The sequence below is a fragment of the Capra hircus genome, chromosome 13, assembly GCF_001704415.2.
Source record: "Capra hircus breed San Clemente chromosome 13, ASM170441v1, whole genome shotgun sequence".
NCBI classification, from domain to species: domain Eukaryota; kingdom Metazoa; phylum Chordata; class Mammalia; order Artiodactyla; family Bovidae; genus Capra; species Capra hircus.
The window spans coordinates 51,320,139-51,346,633 of record NC_030820.1 but is presented as its reverse complement, the minus strand read 5'-3'; the positions used below and the strand labels follow the sequence as shown (position 1 = coordinate 51,346,633).

The following is a 26,495-nucleotide window of genomic DNA, read 5'->3' as shown; positions in this document are numbered from 1 at the left end:
CATCACAGGCCTCGAGGTAGGCACGAAGGGTTTCTTTGCTTCCTCGGTGCCCCTGTCCCAGAGATGGGTGAAAACAGGAGTGGGGCAGGTGGTTAGAAACAGTCTCTTCTGGCTTTGGCGGGAGGGGCTAGTCAACCTCCAGTGTCCGTTAGACCCGAGCAATTCCGATAAGGGATGGCAAGCCCTTCTCCTCCCTTCTAGCCCTCGGGGGCCCCAGGCTGCTCATCCAGAAAAGGGGGGTCTGAGCAAGGATTCTGGAAGCCCAGAGAGACGTTCCTGCCCAAAGGTGCCCAGGCTGCGACTGTTGCCACCGTCGCCGCCGCAGCCCTGGCCACGCAACACAAACCACAGGATGCCTTCCTGGGACCACAGGTCGTAAACCGCATTATCCCCTTCCGCCGGTAGTCGGAAGTGCCTGCGACTCGAAGCAGAAGGACTTCCGGTGGCCCTGCCGGGTAGCTGGGGATCACCATGGCGGCCTCCTTGGCCGGGAAGAAGATCGTGTTTGTTACAGGGAACGCCAAAAAGCTGGAGGAGGTGACGGGAGGGTGGCGGAGGCCGACTAGGAGGCGGTGAAAGGGTAGTGTGTGCCAAGGCTGGCTGGGGAGAAGGCGGAAGAGGCTTCCAGGCGGAGCGAAGCAAGCGGGTGGAGCAGCGGACGCGGAACGAAGAGTCGGACGGGGAGGGATCGGTGGGATCTGTAAGGGGGTAGTGCCGCGCGGAGTGGGACCCGAACGTTTGCGGAGTGGGGGCGACCCGGGGTTGTGCTCAATAAAATAAGGGCTTTAACAAATCCCGGCACAGGACTTGTGAGCTGAGGGGCTTCGGGAGCTACGTGCTGAAGTCCTTAGCACTTGTCCCAAAGATTATCTCTTAAGCTGGTTCCCAAACCAGGACTCCGACACCCCTCTGGAGTTGATCCAAGCACCGCTTCTGGCCTGGGGTTGTCAGGAACGGGACAGGGTGTGGAGCCAGGCATCCAAGCCGAGCCGTTCACGCCCCCCTACAGTCCAGAAGTGTCCTCAGTCTCCCAGCCTCTTTCTGCCATCTTTGAAATGGGATAATGCAAGAGGCCTGTTTCACAGAGGAAAGGAGAGGTGTGAGCGAGGCTGTGGATCAAAGTTCTTGTCTACTGACTTTGTAGCTAGCTGTAAGGATTCTGGGGGTTGATGGAACCTCTTTGGCTGCAAATAGTAAAGAGACACAGCTTATGTAAACCGTCAGGTGACTATCTTGGGAATTCAATAGTGTGCTGTTACACAGGACTTCAGGAGTCTTTCTCAGGAGTCCCTCAAGAGGGGTTTATTTGTCCTTCTAGTTCTCTCTGGATGCTCATCGCTTTTCATTTTGAGGTCTTTCTGCATTTCCCCTCCTGGTGGAGGAGGCAGTGAGACTTCTGCCAGACATCAGCTCTGATTGGCCTTGCTTGGATCAAAGGTTTGTCCCTGCCCCATCAGCCATGGCTAGGGAGATGGGTCATGTGTGGGGAATCAGGATGACATCCACTCGATATCTGAGGCAGATCAGTGGGGTGCAGTCATTAGGGGACCCTTCATTTATCTACAGCACAAGGACTGATGGCATGTCTGTGCCATTTCAGAGTGGCCTTCTCAGAAGGGCTGAGAAAAGGTTTGGGATCCTGAGGCCAGACCAGTCAGACAGGCAGTGCCACCCTGAACAGAGCGCCATGCAAGATGGTGGCTGCCAGCTCCCAAGCCCATCTATACTTATGGTTGAGAATGTGGACCTCCCACATTTAAAGAGGCAGGAGGGAATTCCCTGAGGGTCCAGTGGCTAGGATTCAAGCTTTCACTGCTGGGGTTCTGGTTAGATCCCTGGTGGGGTGACTGAGATCCCACAAGCCACATGGCATGGCCAAAATAAAAAAGAACAGACTGGAGTGGCCAGAGGAGGCTCACTGGAGAAGATGGACTTGAAGTTGGTCTAAAATAAGAGAGTTTTAACTTATTATCCCATTGGCAGAATGATGATGCCTATAGAACCTTTCTCAGGAAAATATTTTTCAGTTCAGTTTAGTCGCTCAGTCATGTCCGACTGTTTGTGACCCCATGAACTGCTGCACACCAGGCTTCCCTGTCCATACCAATATCTGGAGTCCACCCAAACCCATGTCCATCGAGTCGATGATGCCATCCAACCATCTCATCCTCTGTCATCCCCTTCTCCTCCTGCCCCTAATCCCTCCCAGCATCAGGGTCTTTTCCAATGAGTCAGCTCTCCGCATCAGGTGGGCAAAGTATTGGAGTTTCAGCTTTAACATCAGTCCCTCCAATGAACACCCAGGCCTGATCTCCTTTAGGATGGACTGGTTAGACCTCCTTGCAGTCCAAGGGACTCTCAAGAGTCTTCTCCAACACCACAGTTCAAAAGCATCAGTTCTTCGGTGCTCAGGTTTCTTTCTAGTCCACCTCTCACATCCATGCATGACTACTGGAAAAACCATAGCCTTGACTAGATGCACCTTTGTTGGCCAAGTAATGTCTCTGCTTTTGAATATGCTATCTAGGTTGGTCATAACTTTGCTTCCAAGGAGTAAGCGTCTTTTAATTTCATGGCTGCAGTCGCCATCTGCAGTGATTTTGGAGCCCAGAAAAATAAAGTCGGCCACTGTTTCCACTGTTTTCCCATTTATTTGCCATGAAGTGATGGGACCAGTGATGCTATGATCATAGTTTTCTGAATGTTGAATTTTAAGCCAGCTTTTTCACTCTTCTCTTTCACCTTTATCAAGAGCCTCTTTAGTTCCTCTTCCCTTTCTGCCATAGAGTGGTGTCATCTGCATATCTGAGGTTATTGATATTTCTCCCTGCAATCTTGATTCCAGCTTCTGCTTCCTCCATGCCAGTGTTTCTCATGATGTACTCTGCATATAAGTTAAATAAGCAGGGTGACAATATATTGCCTTGACGTACTCCTTTTCGTATTTGGGACCAGTCTGTTGTCCCGTGTCCTGTTCTAACTGTTGCTTCCTGACCTGCATATAGGTTTCTCAAGAGGCAGGTCAGGTGGTCTGGGATTCCCATCTCTCTCAGAATTTTCCACAGTTTATTGTGATCCACCTAGTCAAAGGCTTTGGCATAGTCAATAAAGCAGGAATAGATGTTTTTCTGAAACTCATTTGTATTTTCGATGATCCAGCGGATGTTGGCAATTTGATCTCTGGTTCCTCTGCCTTTTCTAAAACCAGCTTGAACATCTGGAAGTTCACGGTTCACATATTGCTGAAGCCTGGCTTGGAGAATTTTGAGCATTACTTTACTAGCATGTGAGATGAGTGCAATTGTGCGGTAGTTTGAGCATTCTTTGGCATTGCCTTTTTTTGGGACTGGAATAAAAACTGACCTTTTCCAGTCCTGTGGCCACTGCTGAGTTTTCCAATTTTGTTGGCATATTGAGTGCAGCACTTTCACACCATCATCTTTTAGGGTTTGAAACAGCTCAACTGGAATTCCATCACCTCCTCTAGTTTTATTCGTAGTGATGCTTCTGAAGGCCCACCTGACTTCACATTCCAGGATTTCTGGCTCTAGGTGAGTGTGAGTGATCACACCCTCATGATTATCTGGGTGGTGAAGATCTTTTTTTTATAGTTCTTCTGTGTATTCTTGCCACCTCTTCTTAATATCTACTGCTTCTGTTAGGTCCATACCATTTCTGTCATTTATTGAGCCCATCTTTGCACGAAATGTTCCCTTGGTATCTCTAATTTTCTTGAAAAGATCTCTAGTCTTTCCCATTCTATTGTTTTCCTCTATTTCTTTGTATTCATCGCTGAGGAAGGCTTTCTTATCTCTTCTTGCTATTCTTTGGAACTCTGCGTTCAAATAGGTATATCTTTCCTTTTCTCCTTTGCTTTTCTCTTCCCTTCTTTTCACAGCTATTTGTATGGCCTCCTCAGACAGCCATTTTGCTTGTTTGCATTTCTTTTTCTTGGGGTTGGTCTTAATCCCTGTCTCCTGTACAATGTCATGATCCTCCGTCCATAGTTCATCAGGCACTCTGTCTATCAGATCTAGTCCGTTAAATCTATTTCTCACTTCCACTGTATAATCATAAAGGATTTGATTTAGGTCATACCTGAATGGTCTAGTGGTTTTCCCCACTTTGTTCAATTTCAGTCTGAATTTGGCAATAAGGAGTTCATGGTCTGAGCCACAGTCCGCTCCCCGTCTTGTTTTTGCTGACTGTGTAGAGCTTCTCCATCTTTGGCTGCAAAGGATATAATTAATCTGATTTTGGTGTTGACCATCTGGTGATATCCATGTGTAGAGTCTTCTCTTGTGTTGTTGGAAGAGGGTGTTTGCTATGACCGGTGCGTTCTCTTGGCAGAACTCTATTAGCCTTTGCCCTGCTTCATTCTGTACTCCAAGGCCAAATTTGCCTGTTACTCCAGGTGTTTCTTGACTTCCTACTTTTGCATTCCAGTCCCCTATAATGAAAAGGACATCTTTTTTGGATGTTACTTCTAGGAGGTCTTGTAGGTCTTCGTAGAACCATTCAGCTTCTTCAGTGTTACTGGTTGGGGCATAGACTTGGATTACTGTGATATTGAATGGTTTGCCTTGGAAATGAACATACATGGGATTACCAAGGAAATCAGGGGAATCCCTGGTGGCTCGACAGTAAAGAATCCACCTGCAATACAGTAGATGTGGGTTCAATCCCTGGGTTGGAAGATCTCCTGGAGAAAAGGGGATTTTCTGGGAAATCCCACAGACAGAGGAGTCTGGTGGGCTGCAGTCCATGGTGTTGCAAATAGACAGACATGACTTAGTGACAAAATCACCACCACAAGGGAAATCAATTCTATTGATTTCCAGTTCTCAAAATATAAATATCTGTGATCTAGTTACATATTTTTTGTTCATGCATTAAAGAATTCAATGTATCGTTTTGTGTTATTATCATAATTTAAAAATAGTGAAGGTTGTAAATGGTATTTTGAGATTATCTGCTAGAACTGTAAAGGGATATGACAACATCTTTGATGTTAATAGATTTAAATGTCACAGGAACTGCTGATGCTATATGTTTGTTTTCTGTATTCACAATTGAAAGAGATGCTAAATTTCAGCTCAGGGTTAATGAAAATAGAGAGGTATTTTTTTTTTCTATCCAAGTTCTGGGTAGATCCTCCTGAATTCCAGGTAACCCCAATAGGAAAATTCCTGGCTTAAATAATAGGTTCTGGGAGCATTGAGAAGGGAAGAGGGTGTTCTAGATGGTGGTTAGCATGAACAGAGACCTGAAGTAGGAGGGAGGGATCAGAGAATGAGAAGATGAGGGAGCTGACCTGCTGGAGTGGGACCCTGAGGGCTAGAGTTGAAGCTCGTGGACCTGACTTTGAACTTTAGGGAACTGACAGGAGAGTTACCTAATGAGAAAGGTGGGTGACAGCTTGTGCAGTAATGGGGAATCATTAAGTGCTGATAAATGTTCTTTCATTTTGGAACAGGTCATTCAGATTCTAGGAGATAAATTTCCGTGCACTTTGGTGGCGCAGAAAATTGACCGTATGTCTCTGTTTAGTTTTATTTTTAAAAGATGATTCAATTTCTCTAACTCCCTGTGACCTGATTATGTGTCTGTTTCCCTCACAAGTGCCAGAGTACCAAGGAGAGCCTGATGAGATTTCCATTCGCAAGTGTCAGGAGGCAGCTCGCCAGGTGCTTGCTCCACTCGTGTCCTGTCCTTGCTCCTCTTGTCCTGGTGGCTCCTGGGGTCTGTGCCTGCTGGGGATGGGTAGAGAATACGGTGGGCACAGTTTATTATGACTTGAAAGACCTTTCCATGTCTAATCAGGCTGGAGTCAGTTAATAGTTATAGGTTGCCTTCCTTTCTCAGCCTTAACTGCATAGTATCCCCCTAAGATGACCACAAACACACACACACACACACACAATTTTCTCTTCCCATTTCTCTGGCGCATTCATTCCATCCCCTGCATTCTCCCCACACACATCCACCCTGCACTCACTCATCTCTCTGGAACTGAGAAGGAGCACCTTGTAAAGAGTCAGGCTGCTTGAGTGTAATCCCAGCTCTCCTGTCATTGTACAAGCTTTACAGCCTGCCGAGGCTTTGTTGTCCCTGTCTCTAAATCAGATAAGAAGGAGATAAGAGATTAGCCCAGGGCTGTTGCCCAGGTCTGCTGCTGTAGCACATCCCAGCTAGCTGTGGGTATGGCCCTGGCCTGGGTGGCCTGAGAATTCAGAAGGGAGGTGGGGCCTGCTGGTGGGCCTGGGTCTCAGGGCTGTATGTCCTTGTGCTGCAGGTGCAGGGCCCTGTACTGGTGGAGGACACCTGTCTGTGCTTCAACGCCCTTGGAGGCCTCCCTGGCCCCTACATGTGAGTGATATCCCACCCCTTTGATTGGTTACTTGATATTGCAGGTCATTCCCTGTCTTGGTGTCAACACCAGTATGTCAGATTGTTGAGGAAGGATTAGAGATGGGGGAGAGGCATGCCTTTCTTTTGTTAAGTGTGAGAATGTGTGTAAGTGGAGATGCGCAAGGGGAACTCACCCATTGGAGAGGTAATTCTTGGGCAGGTTAGTTTCAGGAAAGAGGAAGTAAGGAAGTTGAGATCTGCAGATGGATTTCCTTTCATCTATCCAGTGTCCTGGACCCCCCTTCAGGCTTCCCAGGTGGTGCTAGTGGTAAAGAACCTCCCTGCCAATGCAGGAGACTCAAGAGATGTGAGTTCGATCACTGGGTCAGGAAGATCCCCTGGAGAAGGAAATGGCTACCCACTCCAGGATTCTTGCCTGGAAAATTCCATGGATAGAGGAGACTGGTGGGTGACAGTCCATGAGGTCCCAAAGAGTCAGACATGACTGAGCGAGGGCACACACAGGGTACACATACCCCGGTTTGTTGGGTCTTGGTTATGTATAAAGTTGACCTGTGAACAACTTGGGGTTAGGATTCAGCCATGTATTACTGTAGTATTGACTATTGAACAATATCCACATATGAGTGAACTTTGGCAGTTCAAATCATGTAGTTCAAGGGTTAACTGTATCTTTAACTTTTGGACTGTTAATTTGTCTGCCAGCACAGTAGCACCCCTACACACGCTCCGTATTCTTACCAGCACTGTTTCATGACTTAGTATTTTAGTGGGTGAGTAGGAAATGTTATCACATGCAATTTTAATTTGTATTTCCCTAATTAGCAGTGAAGTTGAGGCCTTCATTGGTTTATTGATTCTTCTGTGCATTGCCTGTTTGTCTCCATCTCCTTTTTCCTCTTGGATTATTTCCCTTCATTTTGAGTTGAGACATTCTTTATCTTTTCTCCTTGACTCTCTCAGAACTTTAATCCCTGGGGGATGCAGCCTGGAAAGAAGGTGGTAGGAACATCCATCCATTTGTGGTGTCTGTCTCACCTTTATTTCTCTTGCAGAAAGTGGTTTCTGGAGAAGTTAAAGCCTGAAGGTATTATCCCCATTTGTCTCTTTCTTTTGTTGTGTTTGGAATTAAGAAATCTGTGGGTTCTGGGGGAGGAGCTCCAGTTAGTAATCAGGAGTCTCAGGTTCTGTCCCCTTCAAGGCCTCTATTATAATCAATGCTCATCTATAATCAACGCTCACACTTTCCCTGTAAACCTAGCTCTAGGGAGCACTGAGATGTGGGAAGAGTAGATGGGGCTGGTGGTGGTGGTGAGAGCTTTGAGATTGAGGGGCAACTGGAGATTCTGGCCCTGAGAGGATTGGCCCCACCACTTGCTGTCGTTGTCAGCAGGAGGTGGAAAGGGGGACACCTTGCTTCTCCTCCTGGTCCCAACCCCACACCCTGGAATCCGCAGTGGTAGAACCCTTATTCTGCATCCCCATAGCCCAGCTTCCTGGGTTATCAGCACAGGGCCTATTTGGTCAAGTATACAACTCCCCTCCCCGAGCTGGGCTCCTTGGGTGGGGAGTTGGGCCTGGGGCTTGGCAACAGAGTGTGCTGAGCCCTCATTGCACCTTCCCTCAGGTCTCCACCAACTCCTGGAGGGGTTCCAAGACAAGTCTGCCTATGCACTCTGCACGTTTGCATTCAGCACTGGGGACCCGAATGAGCCCATACGCCTCTTCAGGGGCCGGACAATGGTACGTACCCACGCTCGTTTTCCTGCGTACCACCAGAGGGCGCTGTGAACCCCCGTGATGCTATCTGGTGGGATGGTCACACCCCTAGATACCACAGCTCGAAATGCTATCAGTCCTGAAACTTATGGCCCCCTGAGTCTGATGTTTGGAAACATACATGGCTCACAGCTTTTGGAGCCTGGTATACCCAGAGCTGTGCACTGTATGCTCCCCTGAGAAGCAGATGTGGGAACTGAAGATGACAACTCCTAGAGCTGCATCTGCAGTTCAGGCTTCTCCAGGCTTGAATCTCCTTATCACACTGCTGTGCAACAGCTTCTCTTGACCATCTCACAGCCTTTCCAGGTTTTTATGTTCATATAGAATCTTCCTCTCCCCCCATCTCATTCCTTTCAGAGGTGCCCTTCAGTGTCTCCTGGCTTACTGATCAGACCATAGGTTCAGCTGCTTCTCTCAGGCCAAACCACCCTCTGTTCTGGGCTTCCCGCCCCTCCCCCACCTCACCCTATTCATTCCCTCCCTATGGCAGGGTTTACCTTCAGACATATCACTTCTCTGCTTTGTCCTCTGCTCAGAATAAAATCCAGAGTCTCACTGTAGCCCATATAGCTCTACACCAGTGGCTTCATCTAAGTTGTGTCTGATGCTTTTGCAACCCCATAGACTATAGCCTGTCAGGCTCTGTCCATGGGTTTTCCCAGACAAGAATACTGGAGTGTGTTGCCATTTCCTCTTCCAGGGAATCTTCCCAACCCAGGGTTCAAACCTGCATCTCCTGCATTGACGGGCAGATTCTTTACCACTAAGCCATCAGGGAAGCCTCCCTGATGAGATGTTCAGTTCTTGTGGTAAAAAACAGGTTTCAGAAATTACCATCTTCACCATTTTTAAGTGTATAGTAGTGTACACTATTGTGCAACAGATCTCTAGAAATTTCTCATCTTGCAAAATTGAAACTATGCCCATTGAATAACAGTCCATCTTCCTCTCTTCTGGGCTTCCCTGGTGGCTCATATGGTAAAGAATATGCCTGCAATGCAGGAGACCTGGGTTCGATCCCTGGATTGGGAAGATCCCCTGGAGAAGGGAACGGAAACCCACTCCAGTATCTTGCTTGGAGAATCCCATGGACAGAGGAGCCTGGCAGACTACAGTCCATGTGGTCGCAAAGAGCTGGACATGACTGAGTGACTTTAACTTCATTTCACTTTACTTCACTTCCTCTCTTCTCCCCGGCACCTGGTAAGCACCATACTACCCTCTGTTTCTGAGTTCAGCTACCTCAGACACATCATATAAGTGGAGTCCTGCAGTGTTTGTTTTTGTGTGATGGTCGTATTTCACTTAGCATAATGTCTTCATTTCATCCATGTTGTAGCATGTGACAGGATCTCCTTTTTTAAGGCTGAATAATATTCCATTGTATGTATGTACCACTTTTATCTATTTATAAGCATATCTTGTTTTATTGAGCTTTGAAGATACTATATTTACAAATTGAAAGTTTGTGGCAACCCTGCACTATCAGATGATGGCTAGCATTTTTTAGCAATAAAGTGTTTTTAAATTAAGATATTTATGTTTTTTATTTTCCCTTCATGGATCACAGCCTTGTCATGGTAAAGGGGCTTGTGTAACTCAATGAGTCTGAGTCTGGGGCCACCCAAGACAGACAGGTCATAGTGAAGAGTTCTGACAAATTGTGGTCCACTGGAGGAGGAAATGGCAATCCACTTCAGTATTCTTGCCACAAGAACCCCATGAACAGTATGAAAAGGCAAAAAGATATGATACTAGAAGATGAGCCCCCCTCAGGTCATAAAGTATCCAATGTGCTACTGGGATGAGAAGGTTAGATAATATCTCAGGCTCAGTGGACATGAATTTGAGCAAATTCTGGGACATAGTGGAGGGCAGAGGAGCCTAGTGTGCTGCAGTCCAGAGGGTCGCAAAGAGTCAGACGTGGCTTAGTGCCTGAACAACAAAAACAAGCATTGTTTTTAAGGCATAATGCTATTGCATACTTTTATATGCAGTAGGAAACCAAAACATTCATGCCACTTGGTTTATTGTGATAATTGCTTTATTACAGTGGTCTGGAACTGAACCCACAATATCTCTGAGGTTTGCCTGTATTTGTTGCTGAACACTTGAATGGCTTCCACATTTTGGCTCATAAGGCTGCTGTGAACATGGGTGTGCAAATATTTCTTCAACATCCCATTTTCAGTTCTTTTGGATATATATCCACAAATGGGATGACTAGATTGTATTGCCTGGTGACATTTTAAAAGTTGGTTATAGTGTCTGCTACTCTCACAGAAATGTTCGGTCAGAAATTGAAAGTTTGACCAGCCACGGGCTCAGCTTCCTGCACTGTGACTGAGTAGCTGCTCTGCCGCTGAGTGGGCCTGATCACTACCATCGCACCATTCCCTGTGGTCTCCCCAGCTTTGGCTTTGTTGTTTTGTACTTTATTGCTTGCCAGCCCTTACTCTAAACGAGGTAGCCTTGTTTCTACTTATCCTGTTCTCACCCATGCTCTCTAAACCCCAACCACATAGTCCTTTCCGCAGGGTGTGTGCTAGGCCCTTCTCCATCTCAGAACCTTGGCACAGCTCTGTCCTCCACCTAGAATGTTCCTGCCCTAGCCCTTTATGTGGTCAGAGTGTCCCATCTTCACTCAGGCCTTCCCTGAACTCCCCAACTTGTTATCCTTGAGCCCGGCTCCCAGTTTTTGCCCTTTAATGATTTGGTAATCATTGATTTGTTTACTGATGCAGTGCTTGTTTTGCTGAAGAGATCCATTCTGTGAAGGCAAGGCTAAGGCTTTCTTGGATCCTGGTGCTAAAAACAATACCTGCCTCGATAAGGTGTTCAAAATACATTTGTCGCGTGGGTGAAGTTCAGGGTGATTCAGTAACTGGCCTCGGTCACACAGCTCCCCATTAGCAAAAACAGAATTTGCCTTTGGTCTAAAGGACTCAGAATTTATGTGGCTGATTTGCATCCCTTGTATTTTTATGTTGTGTTTTTTTTTTAATTCCCAAGGTAACCTGATATCTCATGACACTGGTTCTCTTTGTAAAATTTTCCTTTTGTAATTTGCCTATTACAGCCAGTATTTATTGAGCTATTTTTGAGTTGAACATTGTGCTATTTTGTTATTTGTTAGAGCCGTCTTTGTATTTTGATAAGTGTAGTAATAGTAGGAGATACAGGGTTTGTCGGCAAAGTTTAGGACCCTCAAACTTCCACTTAGGGGAAAATGTTTTCTGTTAGTTTTTCAAAATTGACTCTTCTTCAGTGAGGTCACAGTTTGTCAAACCTTTAGAGAGGGAGGCTGGTCCCAGGGGTATCGGTCACCTGATCAAGCATGTGGTTCCTCCCTGTCTGTGGGGAGCGAGCTCTCCTGCTCTGCATTTTATGTGTGTTCAGCAAACATTTGCTGGCACCATGGACCCCTTGAAATAATATGAGTAACTAGGGTTTAACCAAATTCATTAACTAAACTCAGACTGGCTACTGCCCTCCTCATAGTGCATCTCCTCCATGTCCAGTGACATAGCTCTGCCCCCTTTTCTTTGGCAGGGCCGGATTGTGGTGCCCCGTGGCTGCCGGGACTTTGGCTGGGACCCCTGCTTTCAGCCTGATGGATACGAGCAGACGTAAGGAGCCCCAGTTATTTCCAGGGGTGTGGGGTTGGATGGCCTTGGTCTGGGTCAGGTCAGTGCCCCACCCAGGTGCAGGCATGCGGATATGGGCGGGGGCAGGCTCTGCGGTGCCTTTCCAGTTGAAGGCAGCTCTGCTAGGGGTGGATGCAAGGAATCTGAGTGACACAGTCCACAGCTGGGTGTAGCTGGAAGTCCTGGGCTCTCGGGCTCATCTCAGCACAGAGCAGCTGTGCAGCTTCCCCTCTCTGACTTGGGCTTGTCAGCTTCGTGATGGATGGATGATTAGCTGACCCTCATCTAGTTTGGAAAAATGTTAACAGCTGGGCACCACATTAACGTGTGCGCACCCCCCCCCCCCCCACACACACACAGTGCCAAGTGTTCTTGGTATTTCATGCTGCTGCTGCTAAGTCGCTCAGTCGTGTCTGACTCCTAGCGACCCCATGGACTGCAGCCCACCAGGCTCCTCCGTCCATGGGATTTTCCAGGCAAGAGTGCTGGAGTGTGTTGCCAGTGCCTTCTCCAAGTATTTCATGCTAACCCCCACTTATTTTCATGGGACATGTTGGCTATTATTGGGAATCGGGTTTGTCAAGCTGGAGGGACCCTTCAGGAGTGTGGCCTGAGGCCTTACAATAGCCGGGACAGGGCTGAGGACCGCATGAAACATCACTTCAGCGACACAAATGTTCTGTAGCTGCACCGTGTGATCCAGTGGCTGTTAGCCACATGTGGCTGTACAGCAGTTGAAATGTGGTTAGAGCAACTGAGGAACAGAATTTATGTTTATTCAATTGTAACTGGTTAAAATTTAAATGGCCACATACTGGTGGCCACTGTATTGGGTGGCATAGATGTGAAAGTAACAATTGGAGTATGGGATTCTCAGCTCATTGGAGTCCTGACATGGATGGCAGGTTACTGGCTGGCTGTTCAAGGCCCACTGGAGGAGATTGCTGTGTTTGCTCTGTTAGGCCCCACTGCTTCCTGTCAACAGATGACAAAGCTGCTCAAACATGCAGCTCGTCCCCCTGTCCCCGGCTTCCTTTTAATGACTTTTGGACACACTAGAACAAATTTAGTATCCTTCCACACAGATTAATACGGATTTCTACCTACATCAGAATTTAAGACTCTTTGATTTGTAAAAAATTAACTCTGGCTGCCAGGAGCTGGTGGCCCTGCTACCTTTTACTAGGGACTCTCTGAGCGTCATCTCCAGGATGTGGTGAGGTGTACACACCCTCCCCGAATCTGGGCTCCCTCTTCTCTGAGCTGTTACTGTCGCCCTGTAGGTATGCAGAGATGCCCAAGGCTGAGAAGAACACCATTTCCCACCGCTTCCGGGCCCTGCTTGAGTTGCAAGAATACTTTAGCAGCCTGACTCCTGGGGTCGGTGATGACCACTCTGGCTGGGGATCCGGAGAGGGGTAGCCTGAAACCACCTCTATCAGGCAGGCACCTGTCCAAGTATTTCCTTCAGGATTACCACTTTCTGGCGGTGTTACCAGCTGTTGGGAGCAACTGGCTCTATTTGGAGAGACTTTGGCCAAAGGACAACGCCATCCTCTTGCCCTTGTGGATTCAGTGGTCTCCTACGGCCTCCAGGCCTGGAATCCTGAAAGGACCTTGGGTGAAGTTAACCCTTGACAGGGTTAACGGTTTGGGGAAGAACCACACAAACAGCCTTAGATGTTTTTTAAATACAGCAAATAAAAATTCCAGAAGGTACTTGCTTCCATAATAAATTGGGAATAGCTGCCTTGAAACCTCCCCAGGCAGGCGTCTGCCTTGTGAGTCCCTTTGGGCAGAAGCAGAAAACCTCCCAGGGTCGGGAAAGAGGGCTGAGGGGTGGGATGGCCAGAGGGCAGAGCTGTGCTGAGGCTGTTCGTGTACCATTGCTAGCTGGAGTATTCTTCCCCTTTTGTCTTTCAAGTCTCAGATCACGCGTTGAACTTTTCCATGCGAAATCCACTCCGCCACTCAGCTGGCCTCTATTGTGTTTGGCAGCTGGGCTGTGGGGCAGGCAGTGTGGGGCGGTGAGTGCTTTTTCTTTATGCTGGTGTACATTAGAGCAACTACAATGCTGGTTTATGATTGTAACTCCAGGTTCATTTTTATGGCAGGGATAGGGGATGGAGTACTTGACCCCAGTTGGGTTATGTTGTAGTTCAGCCTGGGGGGCCAGCTAAGGGCCCAACTCAACTGCCCCAGACCCTTACTGTGCCCTGGTGAACCCATTCCCTGGGGGGATTTCAGAGGGCTGGAGTGGCTCCCTTGCTTTTTTGCAGGTGTTACCCTAGTAAAGAGGAGCTGCCCAACCCCAAGGACAGTCAGAAAAGCCTGTTGTGTGCAGCAGCTTGGGGGGTAGGGGTCCTCAGTGCTCGTGTGTCCCTTCCCATCACTGTACCTCAGTCCTGGCAGCTTGGCCTGGGGCTTGGATTTAATGTTTGCTCCCCAGACTGTGTCAACAGGTATGGGTGAGGACAGGACCTCATCCCTTTGCTCCTCTGCTGCCCGTGAAGCCCAGCTGGGTGTTTCCTCGGGAAGTGCCAGTGGCCATGCCCAGCCTCCTCTGGGTTGTCTCCTTGGAGTAGGTGGTTATGTGGCTGGGACTCAGATGGGGGGGTGCCTGCCTTCTTATCTGGTGATCCTGGACATGGCCCTACCTGCAGGCAACACCCAGGCTACTGGGGAGGGGCCCCATAGAAGGGTCACCTGCTGTGTTATGTGAGTGGGCGACTACGTAGTGGTTGGAGCAGGGCACCTCTCTGTCTGGTCCCCAGCTGCTTCCTCATAGACTTCTGTCCTAGGTACACAGTATACTTTCTGTCCCCCTCTTTAAACTTAGCTACCCGTCCTGCAGGCTTCCCTGGTGGCTCAGACGGTAAAGAATTCGCCTGCAATGCATGAGACCCAAGTTCGGTCCCTGGGTTGGGAAGATCCCCTGGGAGAAGAGAATGGCAACCCACTCCCGTATTCTTGCCTGGAGAATTCCAGGGACAGAGGACCCTGGCGGGCTACAGTCCATGGGGTCCCAAAGAGTCCAACAGACTTAGTGACTACCACTTTTACTTTGATCCATCCTGCAAGCAGCATGGTGACTGTGCCTGTCCCACCCCGCCAGCCACCTCTTCAGTGGCCTCAAGCCTCCTTCTTGGGGCCCTTGCACATGCTGTTCCTAGAACACGTTCCCTGCAGGTTCCTGGCAACATGGCATTACAAGGGCCTCCTGGATCTTCCACATTTCCCTGTTGGGATGCTGTGTGGAGTTGGAAGTAACAACCCTTAGTGGCACTTAACAGTCAGTCCCTTTCATCCCTCTTCCCCTGGGAGGGTCTCTTCCTCCCTAGAGTCCTTGGGTGGCCTTCAGAGGCTGGGGCAGGGCAGCATGGATGGAGGTGGCATGTAGAAGCATAGAAATAGGAGCTTTATTCTCTAATGTGCATCCAGCAAGTTCCTTACACAATCAAGGAAATGGTTTCTCTTTCGGCCACCTGACACTCTTTATCAAAAGAAAATCCGTCCTGCTTGGGCAGAAGCTGCCCTGAGCAGCACTCTGGACCCAAAGCAAAGGGCTAGTGGGAAGAGGAGCAGACACATCCCTCAGAGCTGCCTCAGTGCCCAGGCACCCTTGGCCACTTGGGACAGCTGTGAGGGGCTGCGGCACAAAGCCGCATTCCCGGATGCCCACACACAGCTACACAGCCAGCCTGGGGAGACCTGGAGAAACGGGCGCATGGGGGGTGGCCAGGACCTGCAAGTCAGGGCATCAGTGTTCAGCGTCCATGGCATCCAAGTACTTGGCTTCAATGATTTGGGGCAGCACGTTGTAGCTGCGGGGAGGAGGAACAGGCAGGAAGATAAGCACTGGGGCAGGGAGGAATAGGCAGAGAGCAGCCGTTCCAGCCCACCCTCTCCCGCCCCGCTAGGTCCTTTCTGCCTGCTGTCCGCCCTCCGTACCGAATGGGGATCATGGCAATCATGATGAGGGGAAAGACCATCTTCATGTAGAGCAGTGGGCTCATGCCAAAGGCACAGAGCAGCAGCAGCTGCAGGACCTGCAGGCCTGTGAAGTAGTGGATCTTCCTCTGGGGCACCCTCCGGATGTAGTGGGTGGGTGGGTATGACGTCTGTGGGTGGCAGGGACCAGGTGTGGGCAGGTCTGGAGCCAGATGCCCCACCCCTACCCCCGCCCTCAGGGCCACTCGCCTGGTCCTTGAGCAGCAGCACCATGCGCTGAAAGAGCTGGTTGCCGTCGATGGAGGTGAGCGCGAGGTAGAGGAAGAGGCCATACAGCACGGGCTTGGGGATCCACTGCAGTGGGAAGGGCAGCAGCAGGAGGGAGAAGCCCACCAGGATGCTGGCGCCCAGGGAGGTTAGCCGAGTCTCCTTCACGTTCACAATCCTGCGAGGGTGCAGCGCGTAGGATCGCTCTGGCCTGGTCCACGGGGCCGTGTCCATCCCAGGTCACATGCTTACCAGGCTCTGGCACTTCTGGGTCCTTGCCCCCCAGGCCATATCCCTCCTTAAGTCCCATGTGGCCCAGGGCTGCCCCACACCTCAGGGCCCTCGTGACTCGGGCCTCACACCTCGAGGGGCCCTCTTCACACTCACGTCTCATAAATGTGCCCGTTCTCTACATGCTCCTCCACCAAAGCCAGTGCTCGCACGTGCAGCAGGGAGTGGGGGTAGGCAGCATGGATCCAGGGCAGCCCAAACAGAGACAGCCCAGTATTGATGATGGCGATGAGCAGGAGGTCCCAGTGGTAGGCAGTGCCCTTTACCAGCCTGCAGCGGGCAGGGTCACATATGGCCAGAGCCCTCTTGGCCTCTGAAAGGTTGGGCACATACTCACCCCTCTGTCCCCAGCCCTGCAAACCTGTTCTGTGGGGCGTTAGCCAAGGCAGCCACCAGGTTCTGCTCTATGAAGAAGAGCATGGAGAGGAGGAAGCCGAGGCCCATGGCGCTGCTGATGGCCACCAGGGATAGCGAGTGCATCTCAGCTATCTCGAACAGGCTGTCACTCGAGCTGTAGCGAAACTTGACCACTGCAGTAGGGTACAGGCCCCTGCTCAAGCTTGCATCCCCCACAGAGCAACCCACCCCATCCCACCCCACGGCTGGTCTTAACTTACTCTTAATCTCCTGGAAGCCATAGGAAGAGATGAGGGAGAAGGTAAGCACCGAAATGGGCAAGGCGCAGTCTGACAGGAGCTCACGCACGTAGGGGTGCAGGTAGGGGCTATGGAGGCAGGTGAGTGTCAGTGTGGCCTGGGGGCTTGTGTTCCCCGGACCCGAGGGGGCACCCCTCACCTCTTCTTCAACTGGTAGAGGGTGTAGCTCAGCCAGAGTGTGCCCAGCATGATGAGGAGGCTGAGCACAGCTGTATCCCGGGCCAGGGGCTCGGAGTCCTGGCTGCCCGTTGAAGTTAGCTCCGGTGGGCTGTTCAGGAAGCTGGTGTTGAGGGCAGTGTGGAGGCTACTGTTGAGGTCCAGCAGGCTCACCAAGGAGGACTTATCTTTGAAGAAGAGTCCAGTGTCACGGCCATAGTAGTACTTCTGGAAGACTATGGGTACAGACCATCAGAATTCAGCCATCTGGGCTCTGGGAGCCTAGGCCTAGCAACTTCCTCCTGGATGTGGGCGGAAGGAGCCCTGATGGGAGAAAAGGATTCTGGGTGGAAGAGGGGAGAGCTGGCCTTCTGTCAGGCAGGATTCCTCAACCTGCCTGTCTACCCATCACCCCACACCCTGCCCTTTGTCCATTTCTGACAGCGAATCCTGCCTGGCCCAGTGCCTCTGACCCTGCCTGACACAGCTCTGTCACCTGCTAATTGCTGCGCTGTGTCAGTCATGACTCCCATGGCACCCTGGACCGCGGAAGCAGCCTTAGCTTGTATGCTTCTTGGCTGCTCTGCCACAGTCTGTACCCCATCTCAACTCAGCTTCCCCTGCAGCAGGTGGCCACTGGCTGTATAATACTCACTCTTGACTGTGCCCTTGATAGCATCTAGGATGAATGTGATAGAAATGAATAAGGCAATGATCTCCTCTGTTGACCTGCCAGCAGAAGGTATGTCTCATAAGATGGGGTGAATTGTAGAGGGTGGGTTTCCCCAAGCCTTGGCATGGCTCCTACCTCCTGCATGAAGAGGGCCAGGGTCCCAGACTTTCCCCTTGGGGTAGTGATATGGTGAGGGCACCCCATCTTATCTAGGGTTACAGGGCCTTGGAGGGTGGCATGGAAGCTGACCCATGTCCCTGGCCTTGGTCTCCCTCCTGCTTGAAAGTCCCAGAAGCTTAGGGAAGGCTCTGTTACCTCTTGAAAAGACTCATGACCAGGCTGAGGTTGAAGAGGGCATAAAGTGTGAGGAAGAAACTGTTCCACAGGCCTGTCCACGCATAGAAGGTACTGAAGTCCAGATTATAGTCATCGCAGATGTCACGGATTACTGCAGGGGCGGGACAGGAGTGAGCAGTCAGGGCCGGGTTGGGGGAAGGACCCCAGGAACCCTCTCCCCACTCTCACCCCCGCTGCACCGTTGATGTAGAGGGCCAGGGGCGCGGTCGTCAGCAGCACCACCAGCGGCTGCCCAGAGAAGAGCGCGTACAGGATGCCTCCGATGCCCTGCCCGGCCACGGTCTTCTGCACGTCTGAGGAAGTAGGTGGTCAGGGGGCACCATGGGCCTGGCCCCCCAGCACTCCCCGATAGCCTCCAGCCCCTCACCGATGGCTCCATTTGTGTTCTCATCATTGAGGGACCCAAAAGCAATTGTGGGCAGCAGGCAGGCGAAGTAGAGGAACAGGGTGGTGGTGATGTATTTGCCCACAGCCTTGTTTTTCCCAATGATGCCTAGGAAAGGGAGACGGGATGGAGATTGTGTGTGTGGGGACACAGGCCAGGCCGGGGGCCTGAGCTACAGGCCAAGCTCTGAGAGGGTCATGGGGCACTTACCGTCAGTGAAGTCCAGTGGGTACACGGGGAACCTGCGGGCGATATCCTCCTGGATGCCCTTCCCCATGGGGAGAAAGTCCTTCTGCTGTGGGGGCTGGGAAAAGGACATGCCCATCAGCCCTGTGCCCTTGCCCTGGGCTGCCCGCCCAGGCCATGTCTGGCCCGCACCTGTGAGGGTCTGACGATGCAGATGGAGCTCGTGCTGTAGTCCATGCTGATACTCGGACAGTGGCTCATTACGGTGAGCAGCTGTCTCTGATGGACCAGGGCTTCTTTGAATTCCTCCTCTGTGCGGGTCTTCAGGAGCTTCTGGCGGAAGGTGATGTCTAACATCATGGTGGCAAATGTGCGCCCCACTTCTGTGGCGGTCTTGGTGCTTTTCTGGGGGTGGGGCAAGAGTCACATCTGTAGCCACCGTAGAGCAGAGGGCACCCTCCCCAGCCCTGGCCACTCTGTCCCCATGATCTAGGTGTAGTCCCCCAACAGTCACACATAGTGGATCCTGCCACGATTGCCACCAGGTCAGCAGATCACTAGACTACCACTGACCTAGTATTTTTCTTACAAACTCAGGTTAAATCTGTGTAATTGTGGATAACGAAATCCTGATGATGGGAAAAAAAAAGTTTGCTCAGCTACTTTTCACCTGGGGCGTTTGCTCTGTTTGCTGCTTTATCTGATTTTCAGAGGGGCTCCAGGCCATCTAGCCCTCTCCCTCTTGCCTGGCCAAGGTCAGCCCCGTCTGTGAACTCCGTGTCCAGCCTCCACCACAGCAGCCTGTCTCACCTTGACAACTCTGGCCCCTGGGAGCGGCATCCTCCCCTCTGGGTTGCCCAAAGCTGCGTCCCAGGCCTGCACCTGCGCCGTGCCCACTGCTTTCTGGTAGCTTTAGAACAGGCCTGTTCTCCGAGGTGGAGCCAGGTGTCAGGCTGGCTGGCGTGTCTCAAGGTGCCAGTCTAGCCACTCAGCCCTAGGGATTCTGCTCTTTCCAACTGTTGGCCACCTTGTCAGCTGTCACTCCTCTGACCCATGAGGTGCCTGCTGCCCTAAATGCTCTTCCTCTGTTGCCAGCACAGTAACATCTAGAGAGGTTCGCAGTGTGTCTACGATCCCATTAGCACCCCTTTGCATAGAGAAAGCCTGGGGAGGGGCCATCTGAAGGGCCATCTGCAGGAGCAGAATCATCAAAAAGCCAATGGAAGCTTAAGCATTAAGCTTAAGCATTAAGGCCCTTCCCAAGCCTGGAAAGAGGGACCCTTGCCATTTTCTACTCAAGATTTTTAAATCCTCTCCCATAAAAGAAGATTCCCCAAATTGTATGTCTCAGCCCCCACAAAAGTGAGATAATCTGCCCCTGGCCAGGGGGTAAACAGCCCAGGAAAGAGTGGGACTCTTTGGTCAACAAATCAGTCAGCCGATTAGAAGAGTCAGCGTCATGCAGGCCAGAGAAAGGCCCCTGTGTTTGAATAGTAATACTTTTAACGAGTATCTCTTTTCAGTCAGGAAGGAAATATAATCTTTTGGGCAACTTCTGGGGAAATCAGGGCTTGAAGAGGACCTAGCAAGTATTCTTCAGATAAACCCAGGGATGAACAGATAGGGTGAACAGCCTTCGGAGGCCAATTCTGTAGGCCTCCTGCACTGGAAGAGATGCCCTCAAGGAGAGGGCAGGGTAACCTGGTACCCTCTTTCCCAGGAAACAGAGCCACCCGAAACCCCTCCTCACCATCTTGGGTGGGGCCAGCACCAGGATGACAAACCGCACCTCACAGGAATTCTGCCCCCAGTTCTGCGGGCGGACCAGGCGGCTGATGCACACGTGTCGCCTCAGCAAGGCCTTGGAGGTACAGCTGGTGGGACAGGGAGGGCACACGGCACATGGCTGCCACCCTTGGGAGCTGGGGCTCCACCCCCGCCACCCAGAACTCCTAAGTATGACCCCAGTGACCTCTGTTAAGGAGGAAAAAAGACCAGATGGGATGAATTCCTCACTCTCCCCAGAGACTGAGCAGGCCAGCCTCTACAGGGTTACTGGATGCCTGTCTCTGAGGTGACATGGGGAGGCCAGCATGGTAGCCTGGCAACTCACAGGATGCAGATCCATGACTGCTGGTATTGTACCCCCGTTACTGTGGCAGTGACCCCTTGGATGGTGTCCGACAGCAGGTGAACTGCTAACAAAGTAGAGAGTCAGACAGTCCACCTCCCTGACCTTCCGCCCAGGCCAAGAGACACCCCTTACCTTTGCCCTCCATGGGAGCTCCTCCGTCAGTGAAGAGCATGGCCGTGAGCAGGTCCAGGTTGCACTCTGGCTCAGTGTTGTAAGGGTCTTGGGCTAAGCGGTACAGCATAGCCCGCAGCACGTCATCCAGGGAGGTGGCCGTTTCATCCAGGATGATTCTGGCCCGTGCCAGGAAGCCATCTAAGTCCCGGTGTGCACGGATCTCTTCCTCAAAGTTCTTTAACTTCAGGTACTGTGGGGACCCCGTGCACAGAACCAGACAGGCCCGTAAATAAGACCCTCTGTCCTTGCCTGGACCCCTCCGTTGTGATGGTCCCAGAGAGAGAAGGCCAGTGTGGTCGGCCCCCAGGCTAATATGAGCTCTCTCAGGGAAGCGACCACCTCCACCCCCAGCTAGCGGCCTGGAACCAAATGTTTCCCATCCAGCCAATGGGCCGCTCACCTTGCGGGAGGTGTGTAGGAGCCCGTAGCCGCCAGGTGATTCACCTTCTGCTAGAGGAAAGCGGGAGGGCTCAGGGTGCTGCCCCAGCCCTTCAGGTCTCCTTGATGAAGTGGGCCGTATCTGTTCAGTCCCGTCCCATGCATGCCCCCCCCAACCTGTCCCTGCCACAACCCCCATACCAGACTGGGTAGGCTGCACCTCGAGGTTGACGTTGACAAAAAAGCGGATGCTTTCACCAGACACAATGGAGGAGTTGACCGTGTCGAAGGCCTCATCCCTCAGGCTCTCCTCACGGGTTTCAGAGGCGTCATCTGTGTCACACTTGAGGTAGCCTGGAGCCCCAACCACCACCAAGAGAGGCCCCCCCGCCCCAAGAGGGCCTGGCTGTCAGTGCTACACAAGGGAGAGAGGGGCGCCGAGCCAAAGGAGCAGGGCCCCTGGGCTGTCCTACTGGGTGCAGTCTTGGTGAGTGGTGAGGGCGGCCTCTAGTGGCCAGGAAGGAAGCCTTGGTTCAGGTAGGCCCCAAGTCTGGTCCTGGCCCATCCCCGAGCATAGCAGCCTGCTGGCACCCCCTACCCAACAGTTTTCTCCAGCATTCTTCAGCTGTGGGACCCATGTACGGTTCTGTGCCATGCATATCCTTTAGCTAAAGAAAGACATGTTCGTTCCACAAACATTGGGCCAGATACATGGTACAATGACACAGTTGAGACTGTCTGGCCGCTGCCTTCCCAGAACCTCCAGGCTGTGGGACCTGGACCTGTCTGGCGCCCCAGGGAGGAGGGAGCTGTTTGGCTTCTGGGGAGGGTTGCTCCCTCCTCGGAAGCAACCCAAAGGAAGCCAGAGCCCTGCAGTATCCAGACCTCAATTGGCACAGGGAGGGTGTACGGGCAAAGCATTAAGGCTGAGAAGCCTTAGTCTGACATCAGACAAGACCCAGGCAGCAGGAGAGCCAGAGAAATAGAGCCAGGGACAGAGAGGGGACAGGACCCCAGAAGGAGGCCTCATTTCGGGCCTTGGGCCCCCAGGGTACAGAGCCTGCTGCCCTTTCTTCTGGTCTGCCTCCCAGTTCCTGCAGCCGCTCCGCAGCACAGGCTCCCTCCTACAGGAAGCCACCTGCGGACATGCTGCCCTGAGCCCTGCTAGGGCTTCTCGCTGCCTCTGGGCCAACAGCCTGAGCCAGCCTTGCTGCTTCAGTCCAGATCCCTGGTCCCTCGGGCCCAGTCCCATCCCCACCTCAATCTCCTCCTCAGGCCAGGTGGCCAGCACCCCAGGCAGGTCAGCTCCTGTCCTGGAAGCTGAGGGCTTCCCTCCCTGGAGGGCCTTCTTCAAGGCTCAACAGAACCTTCTTCCTCTGGCAAGTCCACCGAGGGCCCTCCCTGCCTTACTCTTGGCCCATTTGGCCCCTCTTCCTCACTATGTCCTGTGGGTCCCCTGTGGTCCACCACTTGTGATTCCCCTGGGGCCCTTGTAGCTCAGATCCCACAAACACCTAAAAACACCCATGGAGGGACAGGGAAGGGTCATACGTAGCTCGCCTCCACCTGCCAGGCAGTGACTCACCCTGACTCACTTCCACTCTAGTCTGCTGGTTTCCTCTTTACATCCCAGGCTCTGTTCCCCCAGTATCCTGTGCTCAGCCTGGGCTTTTTCTGGGTAGGAAGCACTAGGCCTCCCCTATCAACACCCTCATGAGCTGGTAACCCCTAGGCTCCAGGTGTGCACTGCACCAGAGCCCAGAGAAGAACTATTAAGTCAAAAGACATCCTTCCCCTACTTGTCATGGAGCTCATGTCCATAAAAAACACTTTCTTCCCCAGTTCTAGACCTGCTTTGCTTAGACTGCTTGGTTTCCCAGCCCCAACCTGTCCCAGCCTCTACCACCCCCACCAGCACTGTCTATTCCCTAGAATGTCCCTCACACTGCCCCACTTCTCCCCTATCCTGAGCTCAACCTAGGTCCTACCCAATAGACACCACTAGTTCACTGCAAGGCTCCTGGGACTTGTCCACCAGCAGCCTGGCACATGCAGTCATCCTGCCTTGGGAACCCTATGTAGAGCACACTGCCACTCTGTCCAGGCACTGTCTCACTGAACAATGCTCAGGCCGCTTCCTGAATCTGGGCACAGGAGCATGTACCCACCCCAGAGATACGGGGAGGTAGAGAACTAGGCTGGTGCAAGCAGGGAAAATTGAGGTGCAGAGACTGCAATTTAGAGGGACAGTCGCAGCCCCTCCCTCACAGGGCTGGGCAGGATCTTAGAAATGTGGGCAGATACAACATTTGGCCTAAAACCTGGTCAGATAACCAGAGCATTGTTAACATATCAGATGGTCCACATAGCCCAGGATGGGGAGCAGCTCGCTCTCCCAGGACCCCAGGACCCCCAGAGACCGGCTAGTGTCCAAGGCAGTTAGCTGCCTCTATGACCACACCACAACCTCCTGGAGGTAGAATCCAAAGGCATCCCAGCACCAGCAGAGGACCATGATTACCCAGGTGGATGGACTAGGTCCCCTAAAGTCTTTTGACCAAGAAGCTCTCTACACACACCCACACCCGAAAGGTACACACCTGCATCCTCAAAGTATCCATTCTGCGACATGACAGAAGAGTTTTCTGTAAGGCAAACCAAAGAACTGTCACCAGCTCCATGTGTCTGGACAGCCTTTCCTGCACATCTGCTGCCTACCCCTCACCAACCCCTGCTGAGTCTTTCTTATCCTTCCCAGAGCCCCTGGGAGAAAAAGGAGCAGGGGACAGCGCTAGACAGGGGCCCCTTGAGGAGCTAGAGGAAGCTACTTCCTGTTATTCTTCAACCCATCTGCTAGGGGCTTGCCCAGGTGGGAAAGGAGGGAGGCGGGGAGATGTTCTCAGCATGTTCTCTCCAGGAATAATTAACAGTACCCCGTGAAGGAAAGAAGGATACGCTAGTTGTAGAACTCTGGAAGGAGGAGACCTGTCTGGCCACCTTCCCTGGAGAAGACAGCCTCCCTCTCTCAAGCCTTCGCTGCAAACTCCAGGAACTGGGCCGAGGCTCTTCTTCCAGCACATCTCTTCGGCTCTCACTGTCATGTCGGTCCCTGGCGCCATCAAGACCCATCACACGTGCAGTCGCCCCTAACCTCCCGCGCCCGGGGTCACACGGGGTGACCTGGGGCAACGGCCTCCTTCCCTCAGCGCCACGCACTTTCCGGGCCTCCTGGGAGGCGGAGCCGTTGGTTCCTCTTGGGAGATGGCGCGGGGGCGGGGGTGGGGTGAGGTGGGGTGGGGTGGGGCGTGCGCGCTCTTTGCGCCGGGCCCCCGGATGGATGCTCCGCGCTGTTTGTGTTGCTCTGTTCAAGGAAGGAAGCGACAGAAGCGGCCGCGTGCACGAGAGGAAAGAGCCTCAGACTCGGAGGCCGAGGAGGTCGGGGGGAGGGGTCGTGCAGAATGCGGACCGTCTCCCGGGGCAGGAGCCCGGGCGGCACGCACAAGGGAGGCGCGGGGGCAGTAAACCTGGCAGCAGAGGCGCGGGGGTGGACAGAGGAAGAGAGGGACGAGGATATGGAAGGGTGGAGACGGTGCACACCTACTCCGATGCCGCACGATTCACGTGCACGTAAACAGTACACCGCGGTGCTGGCCCTCAGGTGTCAGAGCGGCGGCCGAGAGACTGCCGTGGCCGCACAGGGTCAGACAGTCAGAGGCCCAGGGACCCCTAAGAGTGGGCAGGCTGCCGCGCAGCGCCAAAGGAGTCGGGTAGAATGTAAAATGAGGCTTTCCGAGGGGGTGACGCCCGCCTGCGAAGACCCTGGAGCTCGAGGTGCTGGGGACCCCACAACTCCGCCCCGCTATTTGCAAGACTTCCACCCTTGCCCCAGCTCTCTCGTAGGTTCAGACACTTGTTTTAAAACGGCGTTAAGTCAAGAGCGCAGTGCCTACGAAGCCGTCCTGTGCTTCCCCCAACCACCCGTGTACCCACCTGGACTTCCACTTCCTAGAAGCCGAACTCACCCCGGGCACCACCGCCCCGGCTGGTAAGCCCCCAAGACCCTCTCGCCCACTACGCCGGGGGCCGAGGAAAACCGACGTCGTCCGCGTTCCTCCCAGCGCCTCGACGGCTCCGCTTCCCAGCCCAGCACGGCTCTGCGACGGAGACTGGACGGCCTTCCCGCCGCGGGCACCCGCCGCATGGCTGGAGATGGAACGCGCACCTGGTGCCCGCGGCCACGGCCCAGTGGTCAGCCGCAGAACCGCTGCACACCCGCGCACGCCCCGGGTCCTCACCCGGGGCTTCGGACCCCTACCTCGCAGTCTCCTACAGGCCGGCGGCGGGAGCCGGCGACACACCCCTGGGCCGCGCCTGGGTCCTAATGCCGCGCCGACGGTCCTCCCTAGCGCCGGAGGCCGTGCGGCGCGGACCAGGGTCCCGCCCTCCCGCCCCGCGCCCTCACCCGTACTCCTTTTCACTCCGGGCGGGTTGCTCCCGGGAGCCCGCGGCCACCTAGAACGCGTAGACTGGGCTTCTTCGCGTCCGCCCAGGTGTCGCCCGGTTAGGGGCTGAGCAGGGCTGCGAAGTTTCTGCGAAGAAGCACGATGAGCTGAGAGACCCTCGGAGTTGAGATGGTGCGGCGGGTCCCGGTGGGGCCTCCCTCGTCTTGACTTTAAGTACTAGGCCAGTGCCCTCCTCTCGGCAGGGGGCCTCCGCTGGGCCCAGCCCACCCGGGCCCCGCCCCCTCCATTCACCCTGGCTTCTCAAGCAGCAAATCCTCTTACTCCTCCTCCAGGAAGCGCACCTCGACTTTCTACACCCGCTAGTGCGCGTTCTCTGGGCTACGCCCTGGTCGGCGGACCCCGCCGCCCACCCGACTCGGCGGCGTCGGGTTTGCTGACAAAGCTCTTCACGGTTTCGCTCCTGGTCTCGTTGAGTCCTCGGCTCTCTCTTTGGTCAAGGTCTTGACTTGCAGATTTTTGCTTCCCAAGATGGCCCCGCCGCCCGGTTTTCTTTCCCAGACGAGAGGGAGCTCAGCCCTAGGACGCGCCTTCTCCGGCGCCTGGTCCCTCTTGAGTAGTATGTG

The 26,495-nt window shown here is 52.9% G+C and overlaps 2 protein-coding genes across 4 annotated transcripts; one reads left to right on the top strand and one right to left on the bottom strand.

Moving 5' to 3' along the window:
• On the top strand, nucleotides 358–13,537 carry ITPA (inosine triphosphatase). The gene is made up of 8 exons (XM_005688203.3): nucleotides 358–537; nucleotides 5,477–5,534; nucleotides 5,623–5,687; nucleotides 6,296–6,369; nucleotides 7,428–7,459; nucleotides 8,000–8,115; nucleotides 11,707–11,783; nucleotides 13,085–13,537. The coding sequence occupies exons 1-8, from the start codon at nucleotides 472–474 to the stop codon at nucleotides 13,221–13,223; spliced, it is 627 nt and encodes a 208-aa protein (XP_005688260.1). The 5' UTR covers nucleotides 358–471; the 3' UTR covers nucleotides 13,224–13,537.
• SLC4A11 (solute carrier family 4 member 11) lies at nucleotides 15,201–24,699 on the bottom strand. Of its 3 annotated transcripts, none has more exons than XM_018057414.1 (19): nucleotides 24,010–24,699; nucleotides 21,611–21,763; nucleotides 21,432–21,478; nucleotides 20,990–21,221; nucleotides 20,837–20,921; nucleotides 20,474–20,597; nucleotides 18,916–19,128; nucleotides 18,748–18,841; nucleotides 18,520–18,645; nucleotides 18,332–18,445; nucleotides 18,111–18,243; nucleotides 17,778–17,851; nucleotides 17,106–17,358; nucleotides 16,928–17,034; nucleotides 16,672–16,840; nucleotides 16,407–16,580; nucleotides 16,002–16,197; nucleotides 15,753–15,922; nucleotides 15,201–15,625 (listed from the first exon to the last, which is right to left on the bottom strand). In XM_018057414.1, exons 1-19 carry the CDS (start codon nucleotides 24,038–24,040, stop codon nucleotides 15,562–15,564), a joined length of 2,559 nt encoding a protein of 852 aa, XP_017912903.1. In that variant the 5' UTR covers nucleotides 24,041–24,699; the 3' UTR covers nucleotides 15,201–15,561. The 3 variants fall into 3 exon arrangements, with proteins under 3 accessions (XP_017912903.1, XP_017912904.1, XP_017912905.1); XM_018057415.1 differs by having other exon boundaries at nucleotides 20,837–20,918; XM_018057416.1 differs by having other exon boundaries at nucleotides 21,611–21,742.